The sequence below is a fragment of the Centroberyx gerrardi genome, chromosome 4 (genome assembly GCF_048128805.1).
Source record: "Centroberyx gerrardi isolate f3 chromosome 4, fCenGer3.hap1.cur.20231027, whole genome shotgun sequence".
Lineage (NCBI taxonomy): Eukaryota > Metazoa > Chordata > Actinopteri > Beryciformes > Berycidae > Centroberyx > Centroberyx gerrardi.
The window spans coordinates 26,982,337-27,008,080 of record NC_136000.1 but is presented as its reverse complement, the minus strand read 5'-3'; the positions used below and the strand labels follow the sequence as shown (position 1 = coordinate 27,008,080).

The 25,744-nt window shown below is 45.5% G+C and overlaps 1 protein-coding gene across 1 annotated transcript; it reads left to right on the top strand.

Annotated features, from left to right (window-relative positions):
* Nucleotides 1–25,569, top strand: zcchc14 (zinc finger, CCHC domain containing 14). Its single transcript, XM_078282889.1, is given in 15 exon segments — nucleotides 1–555; nucleotides 2,017–2,256; nucleotides 7,668–7,869; nucleotides 12,071–12,141; nucleotides 12,674–12,745; nucleotides 14,071–14,138; nucleotides 14,584–14,762; nucleotides 16,487–16,526; nucleotides 16,565–17,132; nucleotides 17,313–17,410; nucleotides 19,404–19,543; nucleotides 19,671–19,829; nucleotides 20,195–20,798; nucleotides 20,928–21,463; nucleotides 21,797–25,569. Coding segments are annotated over 15 exon segments (3,528 nt in total). The 5' UTR covers nucleotides 1–60; the 3' UTR covers nucleotides 21,853–25,569.
* The last annotated feature ends 175 nt before the right edge of the window (nucleotides 25,570–25,744 follow it).

The window sequence follows — 25,744 nt, the reverse complement described above, 5'->3', positions numbered from 1 at the left end:
CAGCCCGTACAGGCCTGTTGGTCCCACCTCCCGAGCGGCCAGCAGAGTTGATGTGTGAGGATGGTGGAGAGCCGGAGCTGGGTCCAGAGGGAGGGGGTGTACCGCTGGTTCTCCTCCCTCACCTCAGCCCAGAGAGCGGACTTCCTCTGCGGCCTGCTGGACCTCTGCGTCCCCATCGAGCTGCGCTTCCTCGGCTCCTGCCTGGAGGACTTGGCCCGCAAGGACTACCACTCTCTCCGGGATGCGGAGATCAAAGCCAACAACCCCGCCGACCTGTCGGGGCTCACCAACATCACGGACGAGGTGGTGCGCAGCAAGCTGCTGGTCTCCCTCGCCCTGCTCGGCTCTGACAACCGGGAGGCAGCGGGGGTCCTGTACCGGACCCTGACGCACATCGACACGGTCATCAACAACTACGGCCTGCCGCTGAGCGACGGGCGGACCGAGGAGCAGTTTCTGCTGCTGTTCACCATGGCCTCTAACCACCCGGCCTTCAGCTTCCACCAGAAGCAGGTGCTGAGGCAGGAGCTCAGCCAGATCCAGGACATCCTGCAGGTGAGAGGGGCAGCAGAGGGGGCTACAGGTGGAAGTCCAGATCTGACATGTGGGTTACCTGCCTTGACCAGGGCTTCAGGCAGGAGCTCTGTCACACTGCAAAAAACATTTTAAATAGTAATTTAATCTAGTGTTGACTCTTTATATCTGCAGTGAGGTGAGATAATTTCACTTGTTTCCATGCAAGATGACACATGATTCCTTGGATCAGATGTCATTTTCTTGATACTAGTGGAGTGAACTTCCTTGCTCTGCCTTGTTGCAAGATATTGACACTTATTTCTAGAAAATGCAAACAAGTGGAATTATCTCACAACACTGGCTAGATTATTTTTCACTTGTAAAGAAAATAAGAATATGAGTCAAAATGGGCATTTTATGCAGTTCAGATACCCATTCTACTATTGGTGAAATAATTGAATTATGATAATTGATAAAAGTTTAGCAAAACAGGCTAGAGTATACCTTCAGAAATGTTTTTCTTGGAAGTATAGAAATGCCACATAGAGAACATTTAGACCATTTGGCATTGAGATCTTTATTTAAACAAATGTCATATCTTCTCTAAATTCCTCTATAGTCAGGTGCCACCACACCTGTTCAATAAGGAACACAGGTTAGACACAGACTATATCAGGTAACAGTCCTGCACAATGAAAGGGACTTATGCAGTGTGTTCCTCAGTTATTACCACCTTTCCCCCCAAATCAGCAGGTGAGAATTTCACAGAATTTCAAAGAAAATATCCTATAAGCAGGTGACATAATTTCAGGTTATTCCTAAACAGTAATTGTTAACCTATTGTCAGCAGGTGAAACATGTTACATACGAGCGCAGCACAGTGACATGTTACCTGAACAACAAATTACAGGGGAGACTTCCAACTCAATGAAAGGCTGCCTGCTTAAAAAGAGCAGACTGCAGGCGAGTGTTATTCATCTGTGAACAAAGTAAATTACATGCTCGCAGGTGAAAGCTCCCTGCAGTGTAGAATGAGAGCCACCAGGAATGCATCATGAGGTCCAATTAAAGAAATGTAATTCAGTGACAAAAAGAGTGCTTGCTCTCTCTAATACATACATTATAAGACAAAATACATGATCTTTGATTCAGTGATTAATAATTCCATTTTCGGCATGCATCCATCACCCATATCCTTTAGTGTGTGAGAGGTTCAGCATCACATTCAGGACTCTCCCAGCATAGTTGTTGAGCCGAAATATTGCCACCAAAACTTCCAAACCTGCTTATATCCACAAAATGTATGGGGACCAAAGTGGAGCAATGACTGACTGATTAGTTATTATTATTTGGTCAGTGTGATAATGGGAGCATTGATTCTGAACGCCCCCCTGATGTGACCATTTTTTAGATATAGCTTCCAAATAACACTGTCTCCATGCACAGTAGTTACATTCGCAGCTTCTTCCAGCCTCTCACTGAACATGTTGGCTGCTCCAGGTGAGCAGCGGAGGTGGAGGAGGAGGAGGAGGAGGAGGAGAGGCTCAGGGAGCGGGGCCTGGCGGGGATCGCACCGCCGTCTGTTACGCTCAGCATCATCATCACCATCACCACCAGACCGTGTCCCTACCTCTGGCCTCGCTGTCCCCCGCCGCCTGCAGCCTACCTGACGCCAACGCTGCCTACCTGCCCCTGTCGGCCTGCCAACCCTGCCACACACACTGCTCATGCTGGCACAAGGTACGGAGCGATAGACTCAGTTTACTTGTGCTTGCGTGTCGATGCAAAATTGAGTTCTTTTATAGTTTACATTTTAGGTGTTAAGCTGATGCTCTTATCCACAGTGAGTGCAACAGTAGAATAAGCTTCAATTTCTAGAGAAATAAAAGTACAGCATAGAGGTAGAAGGGGTTTATTTAAGAAAAGGAATTAGAGTGAGAAAGTGTTGATTGACCAGTTTCGGTCAGTCCCATTGTTTCACCGTTACATCCACTATCGCTAAGTTCTTGGGAGCCATGTAAACAGGTACATGGAGTCTAAGTAAATGCAAATGACTTGATGTCTCACTTCCCCTCTGGTGATTTTGCAGTATTCATAATTCATTGTGAATCCCCTATTGAAGGTAAATTGGTTTGAGGTTTGCAGTTGCGTAACAAACCTCCTAGCTACATTCGGTGCCATAATGGAGGTCTGTTGGAGAATTGATTGTACAAATAATGTCTAAATATACAGCACTGGGCCAAGTTATACATTTAGAAATGCCAGAGGGTGTGTTATGTCACCTGAAAGCCCTGGGGGTGGCAAAAAAGGCATAGGCTATTGGTGACAGGTACAGATAGAGGTGAGAGGGCAGATGATTATAGTGCAAGGAAGTTTTGATCAATGCCCTAGTAACACTGATCCTCAGGATGTAGAGCTAGTTCTTTCTCACTCAGTCTGAATGTGTTGAACTCTGTTTGACTGATGTCTGTAATCGCCCATCTCTGGCACAGTTGTGTGCGGTGTGAAAGTCAAGACTGAGGCGCAGTCAGAAGAGGCTTCAGCAACTGCACGTCTCGCTCCTTGGATGTTTTGCAAAAATAGTGCTGATTCTGAATTTCTAAAAGTCCCATGGAGGCACCCCAGGAGAATACACCCACTCTGTTTTCATTTCAGTGCAGATTTTTTGCCACTATCATTCTTAAAGTGGTAATCCATGAGATCATTTTTTAAACTTTTGTCTCCATGTTTGGTGCCAAGCGGTCATGCTGCGGTGTTTTTGCACTGCAAAAACAAATAGTGCTTCCCAACAGATCCCCTGCTTCTAGGTAGATGTGTAGGAGGCGGCGTAGAGCAGCTCAGTTCAGTTCAGCCTCATACACTCTGAGCTGTATTTGTGTGTGTACAAGTTGGCAAATGCGTAAATGTGTATGTATGAAAGGTGGGGATATAAACAAAGCAATGACACATGGTGTTAGTTTCTGATACTCATAACTTGACAGTTTCCTGTTTTGCAACTCTTTTTTTTTATTTGAACCATTTTATTTATCTAGGGAAAATCTAGTGAGTATGCTTGCTCTTTTCCAGCAACGCCCAACACATTCAAACCTGGAATCTGCCCAGTACAACCACAGTCTTCTACTGGTGGACACTGAGCAGCTCTACTGCAGCAGTTAGGGGTTAAATGCCTTGCTCAAGGGCTCCTCGACTGTAGTTGTTGATGGAGGGGGGGAGTGTTACTCATTCATTTTCCCCACCCGCATTTTCACAGCCGGTCCTGGGATTCGAGCCCTCTCGATATTGCTTCGATAAATGTTCCGAAACTAGCAGCAATGTACCTTTCTTGTAAAAGAAATACCATTCTCTAACAACAGGAACAGCGGTGCAACTGTGAAATACTAAAAAATCGATGACAATAGAGAACAGGGAGAGACAGACTGTGGTGTTTATGTTTTACCACCGAATGTTTTCCTCTGCCTGAATCTGTTGTAATAAAAGGTGGAGTTCATAGTGGAGGGGTGGGGGGGTGGGGGGGTGGAGGGGCTTTCCCACCGCTGCAGGGAACTGAGTTGTTCATTAACCTTCTGTTACAGTAACATCTGGGATAGTCATAGTAGAGGAATTGGAGGGGGGTTAGTAAGACATGGATTATGACTAATAGAAATATGTAGGGTTAGAGATAGAGAGAGAGAGAGAGAGAGGTGTGGGAAAGATTGAATTATAGACATATACAGTTCATCTATAGGTGAGAGCTAGAGAGAGAGAGGGAGAGAAAGAGAAAGAGAGAGAGAGAGAGAATAAAGAGGCAAATAAAGAAAACAAGGTAGGATATTTCTCTTCCACTCTAACTTTCATCCTGCTTGTCTTTTGCTTCACCCCCTAACCCCCCTCTCTTTTACTCTGTCTCTCTCTCTCTCGCTCTCTCTTCTCTCTCTCTCTCACACATACACACACACACACACACACAGTCATATAGGCTCACACAGGAGTGGGCAGGCACGCTGTTTAAACATGTGTGAGCAGTGAAGGGAAAGTACCCAGCTCAGAGAGGAGCGTTTGTATTTAGTGTTTTGTTGCTCTTGGCTCCTGCTTAGTGCAGGTCAGCACATTTCTCTATGCTGAAATCAACCCTCTGTGGTGTGTGTGTGTGTGTGTGTGTGTATGTCTGTGTGTGTGTCTCCAGTGAATCCCCAGGAAGTTATAAATGCACTCTCCCTCTCTCTCTCTCTCTCTCTCTCTCTGGCTCTCTCTCCTTCCCTGGGCACTCTAAAGGACAGGGTTTCATTGTAAACCAGAGGAGTCACATACAGTATCTACAGTACAGCAGCTTTTTAGCCGGGCCTGCTGTCACACATAGTAGATCTGTTTGACACAATAGCTATAACGCAGTGTGTATCTGTACTGCAGCAGGCTCTAGCCAGCCAGAGTGCTACAGAGCAGGAGGAAAAGGAACAGAGGGGAGTTCGTGCATTAGCAGCCATCACAGAAGTCCCACATCATGCATCTCTCCTCTATTAGGCTTTGCACTGCAGCCCGTTCTTCCTCTAACGTCGTAAAGTCAACCTGAATAAGCTTTATTTTAACCCAAAGCAGCTGGATGCCGAATCACTCCAGAGGAAAAAACAGTTGAATTTGATTTTCTCCGAAGGGGTGAAGCAACAGAAGTGCAGCGGTTAAAAAAAAAAAAAAAAAAAAGTACTACTTTACTACATACAATGGCTACATCTGTTGGGCTTGCACAGACCGGCATAATCACCCTATTATATTACTGCTTTATGTATCCATAAAAAACAATGCCAGCGTCAGAATTATCACAGAGAGCAGCAGAGTTTAGCTGACTTTTATAGGAAAGGGAGGAGGAGTTGGTGGATTAATAGCACAGCATACAGACTATGTTTTATACTATACTAAGCTATTTACTGTACTAATGCCACTACCAATATTCAGGGATGGGATTGTTCCGATGTTGATGTTTAATTTCTACAGGACTTGTTTTTCTGCTGTTTTTCCCCTCAATATTCCCCACTGTTTTGTGTTGATCTCATCCCAGAGTCCTGTTATGACTTTATGTAACCAGTCCTGAGTCAGTGTCTCCTTTGCCTATCTTATAGTGTACTGAGAGGAGGAGTTGGCGGGTCTGGCCGAGTAACATGCGGATGTGGCAGTAGCACACTTAATTGGTTTCAGATCTACTGCCTCACTCTGCGTGTGTGTGTGTGTGTGTGTGTGTGTGATTGCACATGCTGGGTTTTCCCTCTGGGCTAGTTGGAACCATACAGCATACAGCAATACACAGTTAGTTGTCATTTTTTTTTATTTAGGACAGATAAAAGGACAGTGGCATGTTCACAATCAATTGCATTGTATTGCAGTAAGTACTAGTTTATAATATTTGCTTTACCATTCAGTAGATTCCATACATTATACAGTGCATACACTACACTCCATGTTGAGATACAGTAAATTAGTAAATGTGTTAATATACATCCTCCCTCATGTAAAATCCCCTTTATATAAATGAGAAGAAAGACTGATGTTACAGGCTTAATGCCTCTGAATTTCCATGACGAACAGATTTATGTAGCTCAACCCGAAAGTGACATTTTCTCCCTCGGAATTTCCTGATATGTTTACATGTCATGAATAATGTGCAATAAACTACATACACAGTGTATTAGTGTGACAAATTGTTTACAGTGGGGGCCCAGGGCTTGTGTAATATTTCTTAATCTTGTTGGTCTTGGAGATTAGGGTTAGACTTGTGTTTGCAAACTGTGGTCTTTGTTTTAGAGGCTGATAATTTATAGTGCACTATTGCCATGTTAATGTTCTGCTTACAGTAAAACATGCATGATCCCAAACTCCAGAGCATCACACTTGATGATAAAAATCTGTTGTAAATATACAAACTCTTGGTGTTTTTTCTTATTCCTGTGTATTCCTATCCACCTTTGATTGAAAGCAACAAGTTCACACACCCATTCTCTGGGGGTTGTTGAAAAGCATTCTGGGAAACGTTGGAAATCACGACCTGAAGTAGAAGTAGACAAAGTTAATTGCAACATTTCATCACAAAATAACTCCTGAAATACACTGAACACCGTTAAGACTTTAAGGCAGCCAAAGTCTAATGGTGAGGGAAGGCCAAGGTTGCCAGTTCAAATTCCTGGAAGGGGTGGGACAATCTGTGTGTGGCGGATCTGAATGACCCTTGAGCAAGGCACTTCACCCCCAGCTTTCCTGTGGAGAGGCTGATTGGCCAGCAGCAGAAGACTGCGGTTGCACTGGGCAGCATTATGTAAAACCTTTCTTTCTGCAGCTACTCCCCTAGGGCATTGCTATAAATAAGAATGCGTTCTCAGTCAACTCGCCTGGTTAAATATTGGTTAGTCCGGCACTGCCAGATCTTTCTCCTCACTTTGTTTTAGCAGTGTGCCAGCGCCGGAGAGACTCTGACTGAAGCCGACGTTGGGAGTGTTTGAGTTTCTTCAACCAGTCACAGAACTACAGTGTAGTGTTCATGGGTTGATGAGCGTCGTCTTGCATCTGTGTTAGTTAGCGTTTGGCAGTTTTTGCGCCCACATGGGACAACTGGTTTTGATGAGGGCAAGATTGTGGGTGTGGGAGGGGATGTGGAAACACCAATCTCAGCTGATCATCACCAGAGCAGCAGAGCAGAAGAATTATTCACTATTTGCTCATGAAACAGCCATCGAGTCAGCTCAACTCAACCCAAATGTTGGGTGACAAAATAGCCTGGCGGTTGGTTAGCAACGCAGTTGAGAAATGCTGTGCTTGATTTGCTCATGTACAGTATGTCCCAGTTTTGGCAAGCATTGCGACAGTGAACTACAGTTAATCCTTTCTGCAGTTGACTCATCTACAGGCAAACAAGAATTTCACATTAAAAATGAAATACGACGCGAGAAGTGGACTGCCAGCGGTTATTTCTGGGTCTGAATTGGCCTGCATGTTAACCCACGATCAAACAAAACAGCAGCAAAATGCCATCTTGAGTTCACTGTCTCCCCTGCTTGACCTATTGAGCGTATTCCACGCCTATTCCAGCAAGCAAACAGCTATTTTAAGCGGAGGAGTAAATGATGTATGTAGTTATCCCTAACCTTTGGACTGTGGCTTTAACCCCTGTCTGCATGATCTCTCACCCCCAGAGCCAGGCCAGGGAGGCCGGCGCGGGTTCAGGGCCGGGGTCAGGGGTCACGGCGGGGCGAGGGGACCCGGCGTCAGGGGTCAGCCAGGAGCTCACCCCTCCTCACCCAGACCTCCCTCCTCATCCGCCTCCGCCCCTCCCCTCTGGGCAAGGCCAGGACGCACCAGCGCCAACCAAGAACAACCAGGGGAAAGCGGGAAAAGGTGAGCCGTCGGACCGTACAGATGAAGTCCTGCTTTTTATGTGCTTGTCACAGTTTTGGTTGGGCACTGTTGCTCTGCCCCCTGATCCTGCAATACTCACATAGGATAGATACAGTGTTTGAAGGCACTTCTATAATGGAAATATGTACAGTGCTGTTGTATTCTGTTACTTTGTGCTGTGTTCTTTCTGTCTCAGTCTCTCTCTATCTGGCCCAGTGTTTGCCTGTGTCTTTCCCCCTCCCCATCCAAACCTTCCATCTGTGCATATGGGCATGAAGTGTGTGTATGTGTGTGCGTGCGTGCATGATGTGTGTGTGTGTGTTATGCTAGACACCCAGTCAGGCCCAGTTGAACAAGATGTGGCATGCTGGCACATCTGAACATTACAACTAAGCTCGAAGAATGCTGCCCTAAGGCCTAGGTGTGTGTGTGTGTGTGTGTGTGTGTGTGTGTGTGTGTGTGTGTGTGTGTGTGCAAAAGAGTGTAAAAGACTAGTAGTAAATGTGACATAGCTGAAAGGTGCAGTACGTTACTTAAGGATGCATTTGGTTTCAGGTTTAGGCTGATTCTTTGGGCCAGTGATCACCAAACCTTTTGAACCATATTCTCTATTGTAGTAAAACCTTAGGTGAAATCTCTCTCAAGATTTTCCTCAAGTAAATTTAATAAAAGCCCACTCTGACCTGCTGAACCCATAGCGATACATTTCTATATTGCTATGTGAAATGATATGAAAACAATGTGTGCATTCGTCTCCCTTTTCTCATAGAAAACACTCAGACAGCCTACAACAAATCAACCAACAGCGTTTCCCCTGTTTATTATATAGAGTCCTTTCATTTGATCAGGCAGTGCAATTGACCATGAATTCTTCCTAGTTCAGTCAGTTGATCGCGATCGCCAGGTTGCCGACCGGTGCTTCAGGGTGCATGTGATTTAAGGTGCAGGCCAGTCTGTCAGTCTGTTATTGTCTTGGCCTCCTGCCTCTGTCTGTAACACAATACTGAACTATCTCACTACCTCATGGTCACACCGCATAGCTGTCAGCAGCGTAAAACACACTACACAGACTACACACTCACACACACACACACACACACACACACACACACACACACACACACACACACGGAGTCGAATTCAGAATGAAGAAATGCAGAAAACAAAGAGAAGCACACACACAGACACATGTTTATATGCCGTGCCCCGCTTTTTTCCCGAAGAACCTGCGTGTGTTTACAGTTTTTGCTAACTCAAGCCAGGCAGAATCAGCCACACCTCAAATACATGTGCTGGTTTCCAGTGTGCTTTCTAGCAAACACACTCAAAACTGTAGATAGAGAAAGATACAGAGAGATTTATCATCATGTTGTCTCTATAGGAGATAATGACTGTGAAGCAAAGCTATAACACCACCTTCTTTTTTTGATCGTGTCATCATTATGTCGCGCTCACACACACCGCCGGACTTACTAAAGTGTGTGTGTTTGTAGGGGAGGTGGAGCTTGTGTGCATGTGTGTATGCATTTCTGCCTGTATGTGTGTGTGTGTGTGTGTGTGTGTGTGTGGCAGGGTAGATTAGTGTGAATGGCAGAAGGCATTTAGAGCCCTCCACAGCTGCTGCCCAACGGGCACAAGGCAAGGTGGTGAGGGATGTATGTGTGTATGTGTGTGTGTGTGTGTGTGAGAGAGAGAGAGAGAGAGACAGAAAGAGATAGAGAGAAATCTGTGACAGATAGTCCTGTCCAAATGTTGAAAATGTAACAAGGATCAAGCTGAACTGTGCCCCTAATCCTCTCATAAAGCTAGACCTTGCTCTCTTTCTCTCTTTCTCAATCTATGTTTCTCTCTCGCTCTCTCTCTTTTTGCTTAATCCTCACTCACTCTGTGCACTCTGTGTTTTCAGTCCTTTATCCCCCCCTCTTTATTTGTCTGCTCCTTCGTTCCTTTCTTTTTCCTCCCCTCCTGCTTGTCCCTGCATGCCTGATGTGGTTTCAAATAGAGAGTTTGGAGTCTAATGCATCTAAATCGATACCTGGAGGTCTAGTGCGCACACACACCCACACACATACACACACACACACACACCCATCTACTGAGCATTCCCACCATTTAAGCTCACCTCACTCTCACCTTCTATCTAATCACATGGATTTAATAGCAGTGGAGCAGCCCCAACATGCCTCTGTGGCTGAGGCAAGCACTGAGACACAAAAATACACACACACACAAGCATTCGAACGTGTGTGCACGCATGTGAATGCACACACATGCAGTATGCACACATGTGAGAGGCAGATATGCGTGCATATGGGTGTGATAAAAAAGTGGTAGGTATAAAAAATAAGGGCCTGGCAAGCATTTCACAGAAGGTGGCCAAGTTCAACATCAACCCAAATGAGAACAAAATTTTCACAATATGATATTTGGGCACAGTAATAATTCATATTAAATTAGCTTTGGAAACCAGTTTTGAACTGATATCAGAAAGATATTTAGGTCTCGATTTTACAAAACAATGCAGGGCGTTGTCTCAACTTTCAGTTTGGCGCAATATTTACACAGGTTTTCAACATTGGTGCAGGCCATCAAATCAATGTCTGTTCAGTGTCACAATGTTTTCTGGTGGAGAAAAGGTACATTTTTAATAAATAAGGCAGGTGCATTTTTTCAGTGCAAATAGAGAAGCAAGATGTGGAAGAGGGGGATGTTATTTAAGGGAGAAAAGAAAGAAACGGTGAGAGGGATGTTAAGTGAAGATGGGAAGATAACTGCTGTCCTGACTTCCACTGTTGCGGAACCAGGAGAGAGAAGAATCAGTGCCAAGGCTTAGAGCTGGAGCACGGCCCGGAGGTTTGGGGATGCAACTCCCTTAGTAGCCTTGAATGCCAGCACCAGGGTTTTAAAGTTGATACAAATAGCTACAGGCAGCCGGTGGATGGGGTACAGGTGGGGGGATTACATGGGAGAATTTGGGAAGGTTGAAGGCAAGGTGGGCGGCAGCATTCCGGGTGAGTTATAGCGGCTGTTGGGAGTGCTTTGGCAGCGCGGCCAGGACAGAGTCGCTGTAGTCCAGATGGGAAATGACTGGAGCTTGGACAAGGAGCTGGGCAGAGTCTGTGGAGCGCAAAGGCCTCATTTAGTGGATGTTGCAGAGTGCAAATCTGCAGGATTGGGATGTTGCAGAGGTATGGGCCCAGTAAACTGACAGAACGGTCAGTCAGGTAGGAGGTGGACCGCCGGCGTCTCTACAGACCCAGAAATCTCCGGGTCAGCAAGGGAGCAAGGAATATCTAATGGTTCACTGTGCTGGAGGCAGCGGACAGATGTGTGAGGACCGAGGAGAGAGAAGCAGCTCTAGCAGTTTGGAGCGGTATGGCTCTCAAAGAGAGTAGTGTCTTTGCTGGCTGTGTGGGTAGGTGGAGATGCAGGTAGAGGAGGTCAAAACAGAGTAGCACTGAAATAGCAGCGCAATAAAAGGGATGCAGAAATAGCAATTTAACGTACCTGTGGGAAAGCTGAAGTCAGATTTTAAGGGAATGTCCTATCTTTAGGATATGTATTGAGCCATTCTCAAATCGTCAAGTGGGTTTGTGGGGCTTGAGAACGAAATGTCTTGCGATGCCGGAACACCGGAAACCGCCGTTGAGCAGTTGAAAATAGATAGGATAGTGGGGAGTACGGGCCAGAAAGTGAGTTTTGGAAGCCAGAAATCTCAGCACCTGTTGAAGTAATCATTGAGTCTTTGATCAGCATCCGTCCTTCCACCAGAGCACCCAGGTTCAAAACCTGTGTCAGCGGGTGAAACCCTACCAGCTCCAGGGCTGCTGCTCTGTAACTGACCCTGATCTTCCTGTGGATGGGGGTCAAGAGAAAAGAGAAACCCTATGGATGTCAATATAGTACAGTGTCGCTTTACAGTGCAGTAGATCGGTAGATAGTTCCAGCGGCACATGACGTCTCAACGCAACAGCTACACCTGTAGCTTGTGGTTTAGCTTCACATGATTTATTACTTTTGAGAGTGAGGTGAGTTTACATTCCTCCGGGCCATTTCAACTAATCATCACCGATTGATTGATCTTTTACAGCCGTTGCCTGAAATACAAAGAAGTTTTAGTACACCGGGCCAAGCTTTGTAGGAGTGTGTAAACATGTTGAGTGCAGTTAATCATTTGTGAAACAATCTACCCGTCTTTCAGTGGTGATTGAGAGGGTGGTGCTGAGACGAGTTACACACAAGTCTGACGACGGCGGCGAATATGTGCTCGAGGTGAGTACCGTGTAAGCACACACACACACACACACACACACACACACACACACGCACACATGCAGACGCACAGACACACTACTCATGTTTCACCCTCTTGTCACTTGTCGCCTCCTTTCTTCACTCCCCAGATTTACACTATTCCTCTCTTCCTCTCTTCCCTTACCCTCTTTTCTTCCACCTGTTTTAACTCTTCCTCTCCTCCATCACCTCCTCCTTCTCCCTGCCCTCCCCCTAATCCTCTGTCCTCCTTTTCCTCTTCCTCCTCCACCCACTCCTCCTCTCCCTCGCCTCCCCCCACTTCCCACTCTCCCTGTCCTTCTCTTCCTCCTGTTTTATTCCAGGTTATCTGGTGATATGGTTTGTGTGTGTGTGTATGTGTTGTCTGGTTTGTGTTATCACTTGTTGATGGGTTTGTTTTTTTCAGTTTTGTCAGTTTGAATATTTATGAGCCCCCTTGTCCTCTGTGCTCTTTTTATCTCCACCCCCTGCCCACTCCCTCCATCCTCCCTCTCTCCTTCTACTCCTCCAGGCCAACTGGTCGGATGGTTGTGTGTCGTCTGTTGTCCGAAATCAGCAGGAGGTGATGGAGCTGCTGTCCCAGGTCAGGACCACCCCAGAAACATATTGTCCCAGGATAATAATGATAAGAAGAAGAAACGTCATGTATATAGCTCTTATCTAAAAACAGTTTACAACATGCTTCACATAAAGACGGAAGAAAAAGCACAACAGATGGAATGAAAATAAATAAAACCAACAAAAGAAAGAAAGGTATAAAGGGAGTTACGAGTATTTCATGGTGGCAGTAGAGTGTCAAAGCTGTATGGATAGATGAGTTTTAACAGGAGATATAGCAGGGTGTCATCGGCATAGCAGTGAAATGAAATGCTATGCTTATGGTTTACATGTGGTCAACGGATGTGGACAATTTGTTTAGCTAGGTTTAGGGCTGAAACTATTCAACGTTATCAACAGTGTCAACAGTTCAGTGAACGCCAACAGCGAAGTGAGTAATGAAGCCGCTGCTTACCAGCTTGTTACCATAACATCATGAATATAGTAAAGCAAGAAAACCTTTTTTCCTGGTCATCATAACAAAAAAAATCCAAAGTGACTCTGATAGAACAGTTAAAGCTTTATTCTTATGGCTAATTCATCTTGTGAAAATTAAAAAATGCACCTGTGATCTGCCACATTCAGACGGTGGTCAGTTTTATATTGATGTGAAACAGTGGACTGAAGCCACAGCGCTGCATATCTCTCCGTCTCTACACTTTTTTCTGCTTGAAACTAAACAAAGAGCTGCAGGTTCTCATTTTCCATGACTGATTTAAAAGAAAAGCAGTCTGGTCTGTCTGATAATGTCTGATTTCATGTTTTTGTAATCTTCTGGACCGGTTTGCTCTGCATGCCCATCTCAAAGATAACAGGCAGAAACAGTGCTAGGGCCCCTCTGACATCATAGTCTAAAAAATGTAAGAAAATAATTGAGGAAAAATAACTTTTAAACTACCAATAAAGATGATACTTATTGAGAAACCTACCAATTTTCTCTCATTTTGTTGACAGCATACAACTATTAAACGATGAAAATAATTAATTTTTGCCCTTTTGTTGTAATAAAAAGTAAAATAAAAATATCATTAAATTGAAATATATAAGCCAATTTATCATCAGAATAATCAATTCATTGTCAGAATAATCACAGAATCGATTATCAAAATAATTGTTAGTTGCAGCCCTTGTTGTATTGTATTTTTGCTGTGGTATTGATTTTTATGCATCATTGTTCAGATTCTATGCTTTGTTGCCTTATGTACCATGTATTTGAGTACCCAAAAAAAATGCTATACAAATAAAATCTAATCATATGGTTTTGCATTGCAGTGTTCATTTTTTATTAATTGTTTAACATTTTTCTCTCAGCTTTCACAAGCATTTCCTGATGAAGGAGTGGAGAAGTTCCTCCCTCAGTCCCTGGAGCTGGACCCCAGGTTTGTCCCACAACCTTACCTGTTTATTAGGGTTATTTGCCTCATTTTCAGCTTCATAAACAATTGATTTTGTGTTTAATGTCAGCTTGAAAGTTAGCTAACCTGCTCGACTAATCATCACTGTGTTGTTGTAAATGCATCATATTTACACACTAGTTAAAATATCTAGTGGAAGCTAGTGCTAGTAGTGGCTAGTAGCTGCCTGTTAACATTACTTTGCAAAAATTAGCCTGCTGGCTAGTTAGCTAGCTAACAAAGCCAAAAACCAACTGTTTGTTCAGGTTCACTTGTTTAGGCTGACTCCTAAAGCTGCGACTTGATGATGACAGATATGAGAAATATTTGTGTTTATATCCAGTTGACAGTTGGTCTCTGGCCTCCCCAGTCCCTCTGCTCTTCTCTATCTGTCAGCCTGTTGACCTACTCACTGTCTGTCTGTCTCCAGGTGTCTGACAGCGCTGCCCTGCCACATCCTCCAGCACCCCAGTGTCCAGCTCTTCTTCACCTCCGCCAGGCCTCTCTCACCCGTCTGTCCTCCTCCCCTCCCCTCCTCCCTCCCTCCGTTACCCTCCTCCCCTCCCATGGCTCCTGTTGCCCCGGCATGTCCGTTCACCTCCAGCTCCAGTAAGTCCTGATTTTGTTTTTAAACTGGTCATGTGCAAGATATAGGGTGGATCACTATTGTGTTATATCACTCAGCAATAAAAAAGTAGCAAAACGGACAATTGTTGGATGAAAATGTAATCATTATTTTTATGCCGTTTCTACTTTATTTGATGGCAAACTATATAGAGATAAGAAAGGTGACATGCGGCAGAAATCATGAGATAGGTGCCTGGCAGTAGAGCCCATAAAAACCAGTAAGAGGACCTTATAGAGGAGTGGCGGGGGGTATAAAACTGGGGTTTCCTATTCTTAGATGCAAGGAAAGAGGGTGCCAAGGAGGGAAGGGACGGGGGAACGCAACATGAAAGGTTTCATGTCTGCGTTTTGGGGTTGGGGGTGAGGGTGATGGCGAGGGAGGAGAGCAGAAAGGGGGAAACGTAGAGGACAAAGCCTTAAGTCTGGGTGTTCGGCGGCATTGGTGAAGAAGAGAGAGGGGCGAGACTGCAGCGAGGATTTTCAGTCTGGGTTTTGGAGGTGTGTGGGGGGGAATGGACGGTGTCTATTTTAGTCTGGTGTGGGAATTCAGCGTGGCATGTTTGTGTTGGGAGGCCTAGAGAGTGGTGACCTCATGTTGGTGTGTGTGTGTTTGTGTGTGTGTGTTTGATTCTATGAGTGTGACTTCATCCGGGAGTATTTATAGCCCCCAGCGCAGTGTGTGTGTCTGTGCGTGCATGTATGTGTGTGTGTGTGTGTGTGTGTCCCAGACTCATAGGAGACCCCGGGGAAGCAAGGCTAATATGAATGTGTCTAACTCTGCTGTAACGTGCTACCACAAACACACAGACCTCTGGCCTCCACTGGAGTATATCACAGTCGGCCCTTCACAAGTGGGCATACAAGGCTGCCATATCACACTTATAGCATCACAGTATGCTTATATTCTATTTTATGGGTCCATTTCAATAGACACACAAATGCAGAATCTGTCAGACAGGCTCAAAATATAGAGTACATTTCTGAGCAAGAGATAAACCGTCCTGCATCACACTGTACTCTGCAGGCTCTTTAAGTTTAAGTTGGCCTGCTGATGGACCTTGCAGCTGTTTGCAATTTTTACCACAGCACCATTTTTTCCCCTAAAAATTTACAACTGCCCTCGGATATTTCCGGAGCTTCCAATTTTGACTTGTTCGCACACGTTTACTGCAGAAATCCCCCCCGCTTCGCATTAAAATGCAAGGGCTGCAGTTAGTACAAACCGTTTTACAGCCAGCGCTTGACAGCCAGGAAATAATCACAATGTTTGCCAGTCCTTGCATTTTAACTGCAAATTAACACAGAAAAGACCACCAGTTGCCTAGTTTTTTTTATTGTTTAGAAAATCAAATTTACCACCAAATTACACATACATTTCTTGTTAAAATAATGACAAAAGAACTAAAATCCTGAATCGTGGACAACTGCAAGTGTTGCCTGTTTATCATAGCCTTAAGGCAAGTAATGAAAGCAGTGGGTGAATGCAAAGTCACTCTCGACTCTTCTTGCTGCAGAATCTGGAGATGGCAAACATCCTGTAGGAAGCAACAGCACTGCACTGTTATGAATTATAAAAAATAATGTACAGTGTTACAGAATTATTCTTTTAGATTTTTACACATCACTTTACTTGCAGTGACATTTGATGTGCAATTTTTAGACGTTATACACAGTTTGATGAGGATTGTTTTTACTCTGTCACTCAGATCTTGGCTGTTTGCTGCAGTACAGAGGAACCAACAGGTAGGATCTCTCTCTCTCTCTCTCTCTCTCTCTCTCTCTCTCTCTCTCTGTCTGGATTTGTACAGCTTGTGATCCTCTTTCCCTTTCCCTCCCAGGGCGGTGTATGGAGTGGCCAGTGTCCAGCCGGTTGTGAGCGTCCACAGCTCCATCCTGACTCGCTCCCCTCCTCACCTCTCCTCCCTGCCTCCTCCTCTTCCTCCCTCTCTGCCTCCCTCCATCCCTCCTCCCCAGCTGTCTTCCCTCCCTCCCCCTCCCCCCGTGCCGGCCCAGGCCACCCAGGGCGACAGCCCGTCCCAGACCCACCCTCAGTCCCACCCGTACTCCCAGCACCACCCTCAGGTGCAAACCAGCAGTCAGCCCGGTAACCAACCCCAGTCCCAGTCCCAGTCCCAGTCCCAGCACCCATCCCATGCCCAGTCGCCATCCCACGCACATTCCCAGCCCAGTCCTCTGCCCCATTCTCAGTCCCACTCGTACTCCCTGTCCCATCCCCAGCCACCGCCCCAGTCCCTGGCCAATACTCCAGAGCAAAATGGCATCCTGGACTGGCTACGCAGGCTTCGGCTCCATAAGTATTACCCTGTCTTCAAACAGCTCACCATGGAGGAGGTGGGTACAGGTTTAGATTCTAAGATAGAATGTAATTTGGTTATACAAAATAGCTTACAACAGGAAACAACACGGACAATCAATCAGTCGCTCAATAAATCTAAAAAACTGTATGCCTTTGTTTTTGTTATATATTTTCTGTTTCCCAAAGTTCTGAGCGTGTTTTCCTGTTTCCCACAGTTTTTAGCACTGACAGAGGAGGACCTGAACAAGTACGACTTGACCCAAGGAGCCAAGAAGAAACTCAAGACTCAGCTTGAGCTGCAGAAGTCAGTACAGCATGCTGCTGATACCACTAGTGCAGTGTTCCTCAGTCTTTTTGTCTTTCCCCATGTTCACACTGCGAGCAACTTGGTTGATTTATTTATTTATTTATTTAAAAAGATCCCCATTAGCTGATGCCCATGGCACCAGTAGTCTTCTTGGGGTCCGAATGATGATGGGTCGCTCTATTCTGACCAATTGTGGGTGGGGCCAGAGGCTGTGATTGCATCTATGCAATGGTCTGCACCTACAAAGTTCTAAATAGTTTTTAAAACATTTTAATGACAAATGTAGCTAGCTAGCAAGCGCTAATTAGGTAGCATTAATCCAAAATAAATAATTAATCTTCAAGCAATGCTTCCATTAAAAGTACATTTTACATTTTAAGCATTTAGCTGATGCTCTTATCCAGAACGACTTACAATGAGTGCAACAGTAGAATAAGCTTCAATTCCTAAATCACCAATAGGTAAAAGCAATCAGTAGTAAGGAGTGCAAAGGCCAGGGTCGTAGTGCCCTGACAGTATCCCTGTAACAATGGAATAATCACGTAAAACAGAGGTTCTTGGAAAATAAATAAAGTATTAGTGGAGAATAGCCAGGTCCTGTATTAGATTACTATCCCATCAGCAGTTCAGCAACATCCCAGTGACTGGCACCAGTGACCCCACCACCCCCACCCCACTTTGAGAAATGCTGCTCTGACGAATGATTGAATGAATGACCGAATGACTGAATGAACAGCTGATGATGTCAGCTGTTGACAACTAGGACAGAACTGTTGTAAATATGCCCTATATGGGAAAGCACTGATACAGTACTGGAATCCAGTATCAGTCTCCTACCTGGCCAAAGTAGAATACATGTTGATGTTGATTTTCTGCCTTTTTCACACATAGAGGGATGTAAAATCTCTTAGACAAAGAACAAGGAGTTATATTTAAATCATTTTCTGTAACGACAAACTAATGGTCAAAGTCTGCATTGTTGAGTAAAAGCAATGCATCGGGAACTACTTTAAGCTGCGTACTTTGAATTGGCGTTGGCATTGAAAAAACTGTGCATTGTGCATTCCTAGTCCTGTATAATCCTCTCATCAGGTAGAAGGATAAGTGAACAAAGACTTCAAAATGAGGCTTGGTTGGCATTAGGCTTGGAACTACATATACTGTAGGTCTGTGTAGCAAAGCACCGTGAGCTTTAGCTGATGCTGTGTCCTATTAACGATTAACAGGCAGAGCGCTGCTGTGAATCTACAGCGGTAATGGTCCATACAGTGTCAATGGTTAACCAGTTGTTGGTGAGCTGGAGGAGATAAGATGTACTTCTGAAGAGATAACTATCAGAAACACATGCGAAAACACATAAACATGCACACAAATACCTACGCACACACACACACACACACCTGGATTCCTGTGTGAACCTGCTCTTATTATCACTTGATCCTGTTTCCATTCCTAGTATCAACATGTTCCCATTAGGCAGGTGACAACGTGTGTGTGTGTGCATGTGTGTGTGTGTATACAAGGCACAGAAAATGGAAAGTTCCTGCAGTGGTTTTCCATGCGAGGGGTTAGCAGATGTGATTGTGTCTCAGGCTCAGATTGTAAGAACAGCGGTGGGGATCTTGAGTTTGTTGTTGAGTGGACAATGTCTCCCTCTGGTGTCCATAGACTGACACCAGCCGCTCTGGACATAAACTGAGTGAATAGTATAGGAATAGTGAATAGTAATAGAGTATTCTGTCCCAGTAGAAGGGGATGTATGTACATTTGAAATAACAGTAACAAGTCTAGTTTATAAAATTATTCACCCCCTTGAAGTTATGCTGAAATTTAGCTTGTAAAAGATAAACTCAATAAATTTGAGACAGACTTAAAGAATATGAATCAGAATATGCATCAAATGTTTTTCTTAATGTGCTATTTTGTATGGTCTACTCTCCTTACATCTTGTTTTGTTGTGTGTGTGTGTGTGTGTGTGTGTGTGTGTGTGTGTATCCAGCAGGGAGATGAAGATGGAGAAGCGGTACGCGGCCTCTCAGTTCCCTGGCTCCTGCAGTGGCATTGCCAGGGTGACACCTTCCAGTCACATGGGACCCTCAGCGCACCCCACATCCACTGCAGGTAATGAGGAGATTTGATGTTTGTTGCATTAAAACATACCATGTGGAACCCACCCAAAATAGACCTGCATCCCATAGTGTAGGAAACCTGGATAAAAAAAAGGTGTAAAAAGTTTGTAATGATTATATATTGAAATGTATTGCAGGAGAGCTGCGGGTGGAGGTGGACGCCGTGCCCCACCACCACCCCGTCCCCGTGCCCCGAGATGGCAGCTCGTCCTCGGGCTACTCCAGCTCTCCCTGCTCCCCTCGAATGCCACTCTGCCGCGACTCCACCTTCGACAGGGCCAGAGACATCCACAGACGTAAGTCTTCACACCGGACTATCGAATGATGAAACAAAATAATGAATCAATTTACCCCCATTCATACGCCAGATAATGAGGTTTGCACTAACCTGAACTGACAAGGCCTAGGCTAGTAAAAATTTCCATCCCTGAAAGAATAGAATATCATTTTATTTCCTTTTTAAAGAAATATTTGGGATATTTTATTGAGACTGAACCAATTTTCTGTCTGTATTTTCTGCCTTCCTCCTTCCTCAATCCCAACACACTTGCACATACACACACATACTCGCACTGATACTCAACATACCACTCTCTCTCTCTCTCTCTCACTCTCTCTCTGTCTCTTTCTCTCTCTCTCTCTCTCTCTCTCTCTCTTTCAGGCATGTCGGGTCCAGACCCAGCAGGAGGCGGTGCGGAGAAGGACAGGCCGTGTGTCGTCCTCCTCAACTCCAGCTGCCCGGCCGGCTCCGGTCGGCCCACAGCGCAGGTGCTCCCCGTCCAGACCGACCCGGCTCCCCCTCTCCCGCCCTCCTGCTCCTCCCACCTTCCTTTCGGCCTCCCTCCGTCGTCTCCCCACCACCCCCAGGCCAGCGGCTACCCGCAGACCCTACTCTCCCCGGTCTCCAACCCCGCGCGCATCCTGACCTCACCTCGCAAGCCCCGGCCCCCTCCCCTCTGCCCCGAGGACAGGACCAAGCCGGGGTTCGGCGTCGGGATGGGGGTGCGGCTGGAGAGCCTGTTCCCCGGGCTGAACGTGGACGGCTCCCCCTCCTCCCCGCTCCTCCAGGACGCGGTGGCGTGCCGCGGCCTGGCGGGCGGCGCCGCGGGCCTGATGGTGGAAACCAGCTCGGCCCTCACCTCCACCTCCAACAGCCTCCACCACGTCTCCCACCCTCCCCTCCACTTCCACCTCTCCTCCTCTTCGTCGCCCTCGCCATCCGGATACTACTCCTATCCGTCTACCTCCTCCTCTTTCTCCTCCATGTCCTCCTCCTCCTTGTCCTCCTTCTCCTTCCCTTCCTACTCCTCCTCCTCTCCCTCCGCAAAGTCCGGCTCCCAGCCCGGGAGCTCCTCTAGTGGCGGAGGCTTTGTCGGCATGGCAACCGCGAGCAGCGTTCCCGTGGCGGCAGTGCCCGGCAACTCTTACTGCCCGCCCCAGCCCGCCTCCAGCTCCTCCCCCTCCTCTTCCTCCTCCTCCTCTTCGCTGGACGGCCCCGCCGGCAATCAAGGCTCGGGCCACGCCTCGTCCGTGTGCGTGTGCAGCTCGTGCGGCTGTCGGGGGAACTGCGGGGCGTACGGGGCGCTGCCCGGGTACGCGGCGGCCGGCTACCTGCAGCCGTTCTCGGCCGGCCCCTCCCTCTTCACGCTGGGCCCCCTGCTCCACCTCAGCCCGCTGATCGCCACCTCCAGCGCCGCGGGCACGGGCGCAGCGCCGTTCTCCTACCCGATGGTGGCGCCGCCGCCCCTGTACCGCCACAGCCCCGTGTCACACGACCAGCAGCAGGGCTTCGGCTTCTACCAGCCCCACGGCATGGTGGGAAATGGAGGCCAGAAACGGGCAGCGGGGAACCTGTCTTGTTATAACTGTGGTGCCAACGGACACAGAGCGGAGGACTGCAAACAGCCGCCCATGGATTCAATACAGCAAGGTGAATGAATGAATCAATTTTACTCACATTTCAAGACACAATATGACCCATTTATTAGACAGATTATTATTGTTAGTGTCATTTTTTCTACAAGGTGGGCAGCAGAAATATTCTCACAATAGTCTACACAAAGTCGATTCCCATTCTCAGTCAATATATGAATCACACTGTCATAACTGCTGCTTTCTAAAGAGTAGCATGCACAAAAAATGCTTTAATAGGACAATTGTCCAAAAACAGAAAACCCACATGATTAAAAAAAACATCTATCTGCCAAGACAACACTGCCAAAGCTTCATAACCACAACTTTATCTCTCTGCTGTGTTTTGCAGGGACGTTTCGACTGAAGTACACTCCTCACTCTGACAATAAGGACTCGGGGGACTAACTAGCAGAAACACCAGGGGGATTTGAACTGACACACTCCTGGCTCCACTGTACCCGGTGTTTTTCCCGAGGCCACCAGGCAGCAGCCGCAGAGCTGAAAAGGAGAGATCGGACGGCCGCTTCTCGGTGCAGCGCAGCACCGTGTATCACGCTTCAAGGCCCGTTGATTTGAACGCGAAGACCTATTCTATCCTTTGTAATTCTGCTACAACAACTCATACCTTAGAGAGCCTTCGGTGGCAGACACGGGATTCTGAGAGCAGCGGAAAGCACGCAGGGAGAGGCGTTCCTTGTATACAGTACTTATTATTATGCCTTATGAAGGGATAGGAGGAAGACGAGGAATAAGAAACAGATGAAAGAGGAACAGAGAGGGACGAAGGAGTACATACAAGTGTACATTTATGCTATTGTTGGACCTCGCACTCATAGTTTGTGTCCAGCGATTAGCCCTCATCCCTCTTCAGATCTCCAACCCAGATCACAAGGAGAGCCGGGGATGTGGATGCTGAGTGATACGTGGTTCATTTCAGAGACAAAGCTGGAACTCTGTCTCCTCCACAGCAATAACACTACACAGTGAGCAGAAGCACTAGCAGTGGCACAGACAATCAGTGCGGTCTGACCGGAGAATCAGAACGAATAGGAAAGGCACTTCCCGATTGTATCATGAGAATTGGATAATGTTGTCTCAAAGTCTCTCTAGCTTCCCAGCCAAATGACTGTTTGTGCGTGTTTATGTGGATGGAAATGCCTATTTTATCCATCCTTAGTCTGTAGGTATTTGTAGTGTTTTGGACAGTTCTCAAACCAAAGACAGTGTGTGTGTGCATACATCCAGTATCCCCTTCATCTACTGGATACAAGTGCTGCATGTTTTTTTAACATGGCGTACAATATCAAACCCTGTTTACAATAATGAGGAGCTCTACCCCAATTATGATATACAGATAAACTGATTTTTTTTTATTATTACAGGTATCATCATCACGATGGCATGTATACACCTTTTCCTGTTCACTGTTTTTTTCAAGTGTAAGTTTAGCCTTCTGAGTCCAGAGTGAAGCTCTAGTGTTATTCTCTCTTTTTGCTGAATACTAGAGGAAAGTTGTTATTTTCCAGTCAAGACGTGACTTTTTTGGAAGCCTGTAGCGTACACAGGACAGGACATACTGGTACAGTAATTCTCACACAGATACACTCAGCGTTAAAGTCCTGTTCTGTTCTGTTCTGTTCTGTTCTGCTCAGTCTGTTGTGGTCAGGCTCGGCTCACAGCAGTCAGAGCTTCTATCATGAATGGCATACAGTATCATGTAGATTCCAGTTACAGTGTGTTACAGTGAAAGTTTTCAGCTGACTCTCCATACATGGAGGGTTTAGGGCGAAAGGGGCGTAAGTGACCTTTTCCTAATCTTGTGATGGCATCTTTTTGTATTGAAAACGCAACATAGGAACCATTCATAATTTTACAGAGTAAGATTCAGAAAACTGATGTTCTGTAAAAAGCTAAGAAGAAGTAAGACATTTCTTGATTTTCTCCTCTATTTCAATTTTGTTCACCATCAGATAGAGCTCAACAAGAGCTTTCCAATCACATATAATACTCATTTTTGGCCAAAATGTCACTTGCCCCTTTAACCCTCGCCATGTCCTGTTCCCGGTTGTGACTGGTCAGGATGATTGTGTCTCCTCCTCGTTCTTCCTCCTTGGAGAACAGGGGGAAAATATAAAAAAGGGTAAAAATGGGGATCGTAGATATACCAGCTACCTTCTAATAAACCCTCCCAACAGTGCCTGGGATGGAACCGATCACCTTTGGGTTATTATTCAGCCTCTCTACCTCTGGGCCAACCTGATGAGTGCCAAATACTGCTCCTCTGTACCAAGGCAGTCGGGTCGGGCAGCGATATCAGGATGCACTCCGTATTCTCAGTCATTTCACAACCTTTTTCATGCCTGTTTGTCTGCGTTTTTGACTTCACGTCCCCCATTTTATCTCCTTAGTTACTCAAGATGAAGGACAGCAAACAAAATAGTGCCAGTGTTCTTTCAACTCATGGTTTTTTTACATTGTTGTTGATGTTGGCATGGGAATGTAGAGCTGCCCTGGATGTCAGTCCAAAACATGTTCTCGCTCTGGGAAAGAGTCAGTCTCAGTCTTTATGCAAAGGTTTTTAAGAACGTTTTGAGTTTGTTGAATTTTTTTCTAAGGGTTTGGACAGTGTTGTTTCATTTAACCGATGCCTTTAAGGGTTTTTGCCTTCTACTGGACTTAATAAAGCAGTGAGGATTGTCTGAAAGGATGTCGGTACATTTTTATAGAGAGGTTTGTCGTTGATATGAATGTTTAGAGGAGAATAAAGCCACCTGGCTGTGGCCAGCGAAGCACTTTTCACCTGAAATGATCGAGGTTTGGACAGAGACACACACTATGGAGGTGTTCAGTACACCGCCGGCCATTTTTGGCAGTGTTGCCAGTGAGGGGAGACACACGGGAAGTAATTTTATGAAAAAGAAATTGAGAAATAATACATTTACTGTTCAATAATTGCTTCTCGATGTTTAATAGATGACTATAGTAGTGTTTTTTCAATCTAAGAAACGTTTTTTCCTGGCAGCATTGTTCCAAATGTCTCCCAGTGTATTCAAGCCTTTGACTTTAAGCGAGTTGCTGGGCAGGACCCGGCGTTTTGAAGACACAAGGACAGCTGGTCCTTCAGACGAAACTCTATCTGTCCCCCTGGAGGGCGCAGCACAGGGACGCGGGATGTTTATTTAATATGGTAAAATACTAAAGATATGTATACCAGTCACAACTTCATGTCCGTTGGTTTTAAGCGATACGGCAAGAGTTGCGTACAATCTCGTTCTGTTTTTTTTTTTATTGTGATATGAAATGTGTTTTTCTGTGTTTTTTCTGTGGAGTATTGTCTAGCAGCCAATAACGGGGGAAATAATGGGTATGTCGCCTGGCTCCAGATCCACCAAACACCCGTACAGATGGTCTTGCTGTCTTCGTATTCTGCATATGAGATGCAGCACAGTTGTAGAATTCAATGCACAGCGACCCTGTTAATGCTCATTTACATTTCTGGAACAGTCGTGTGTGAATTCTCAATGAATGTATGCATTGAAACACTTCATGCATTAGGTTCCAATGGTGGTGCAGCAATGTAAGATGCTTCAGTGTTATATTTAGGGAATGTTTTTTTTTTTTTTTTTGATGAAATGCATTATACAGTAGCAGAAGGTGAGAAAGCAAATGAAGTTTCTCTTGGATAGTTACTCAAACGTTACTTGCCTTTAGATGAACTATCAAGAGTTACTTTAGAGTCTTTCCTCACACAGTCCCAGTGGGTGGAGCAGCACCAGCACCGCCAAGGCTACTTATCAGGCCTTTGCATTCATAACTGCATCCACCTAAAGACATATATAAGTACACACACAACAGTGGAAGGATCGGAGGTTTCAGATGTGCTTCCCATTCGGTGTGGCATGTGACTTGAAGCCAGGATGAGCACAGAGCCGGGTATACTGAGGCTGCAGCATGCATGTGGCTTCACCTTTAGTAATATGCGCTTTTGAAATATTTGCGTGCAAATGTTTGAACACAATTTGAACTTGAAAAAAAAAAAAAAAGTCAGTCTGTTCATTTTTTTTTTTTTAGGTCAAATTTTATATTGCATAGTGTGTTTTAAGACTTGATTGTTTTATATTTTGCATCAGAAAAAAAAGATTTGAATAATAAAGTATTTTCTGATTCTGCCTTTCATCACATTGTGTATGTGACTTCTTGTTTTTTTAACATGTTGGACATGTCAGGACATTTTCTATCTGAGCAATGTTTGTCCCACTTCTGAGTCAATGTTAAAGGGTAATTCCACCTATTTTAA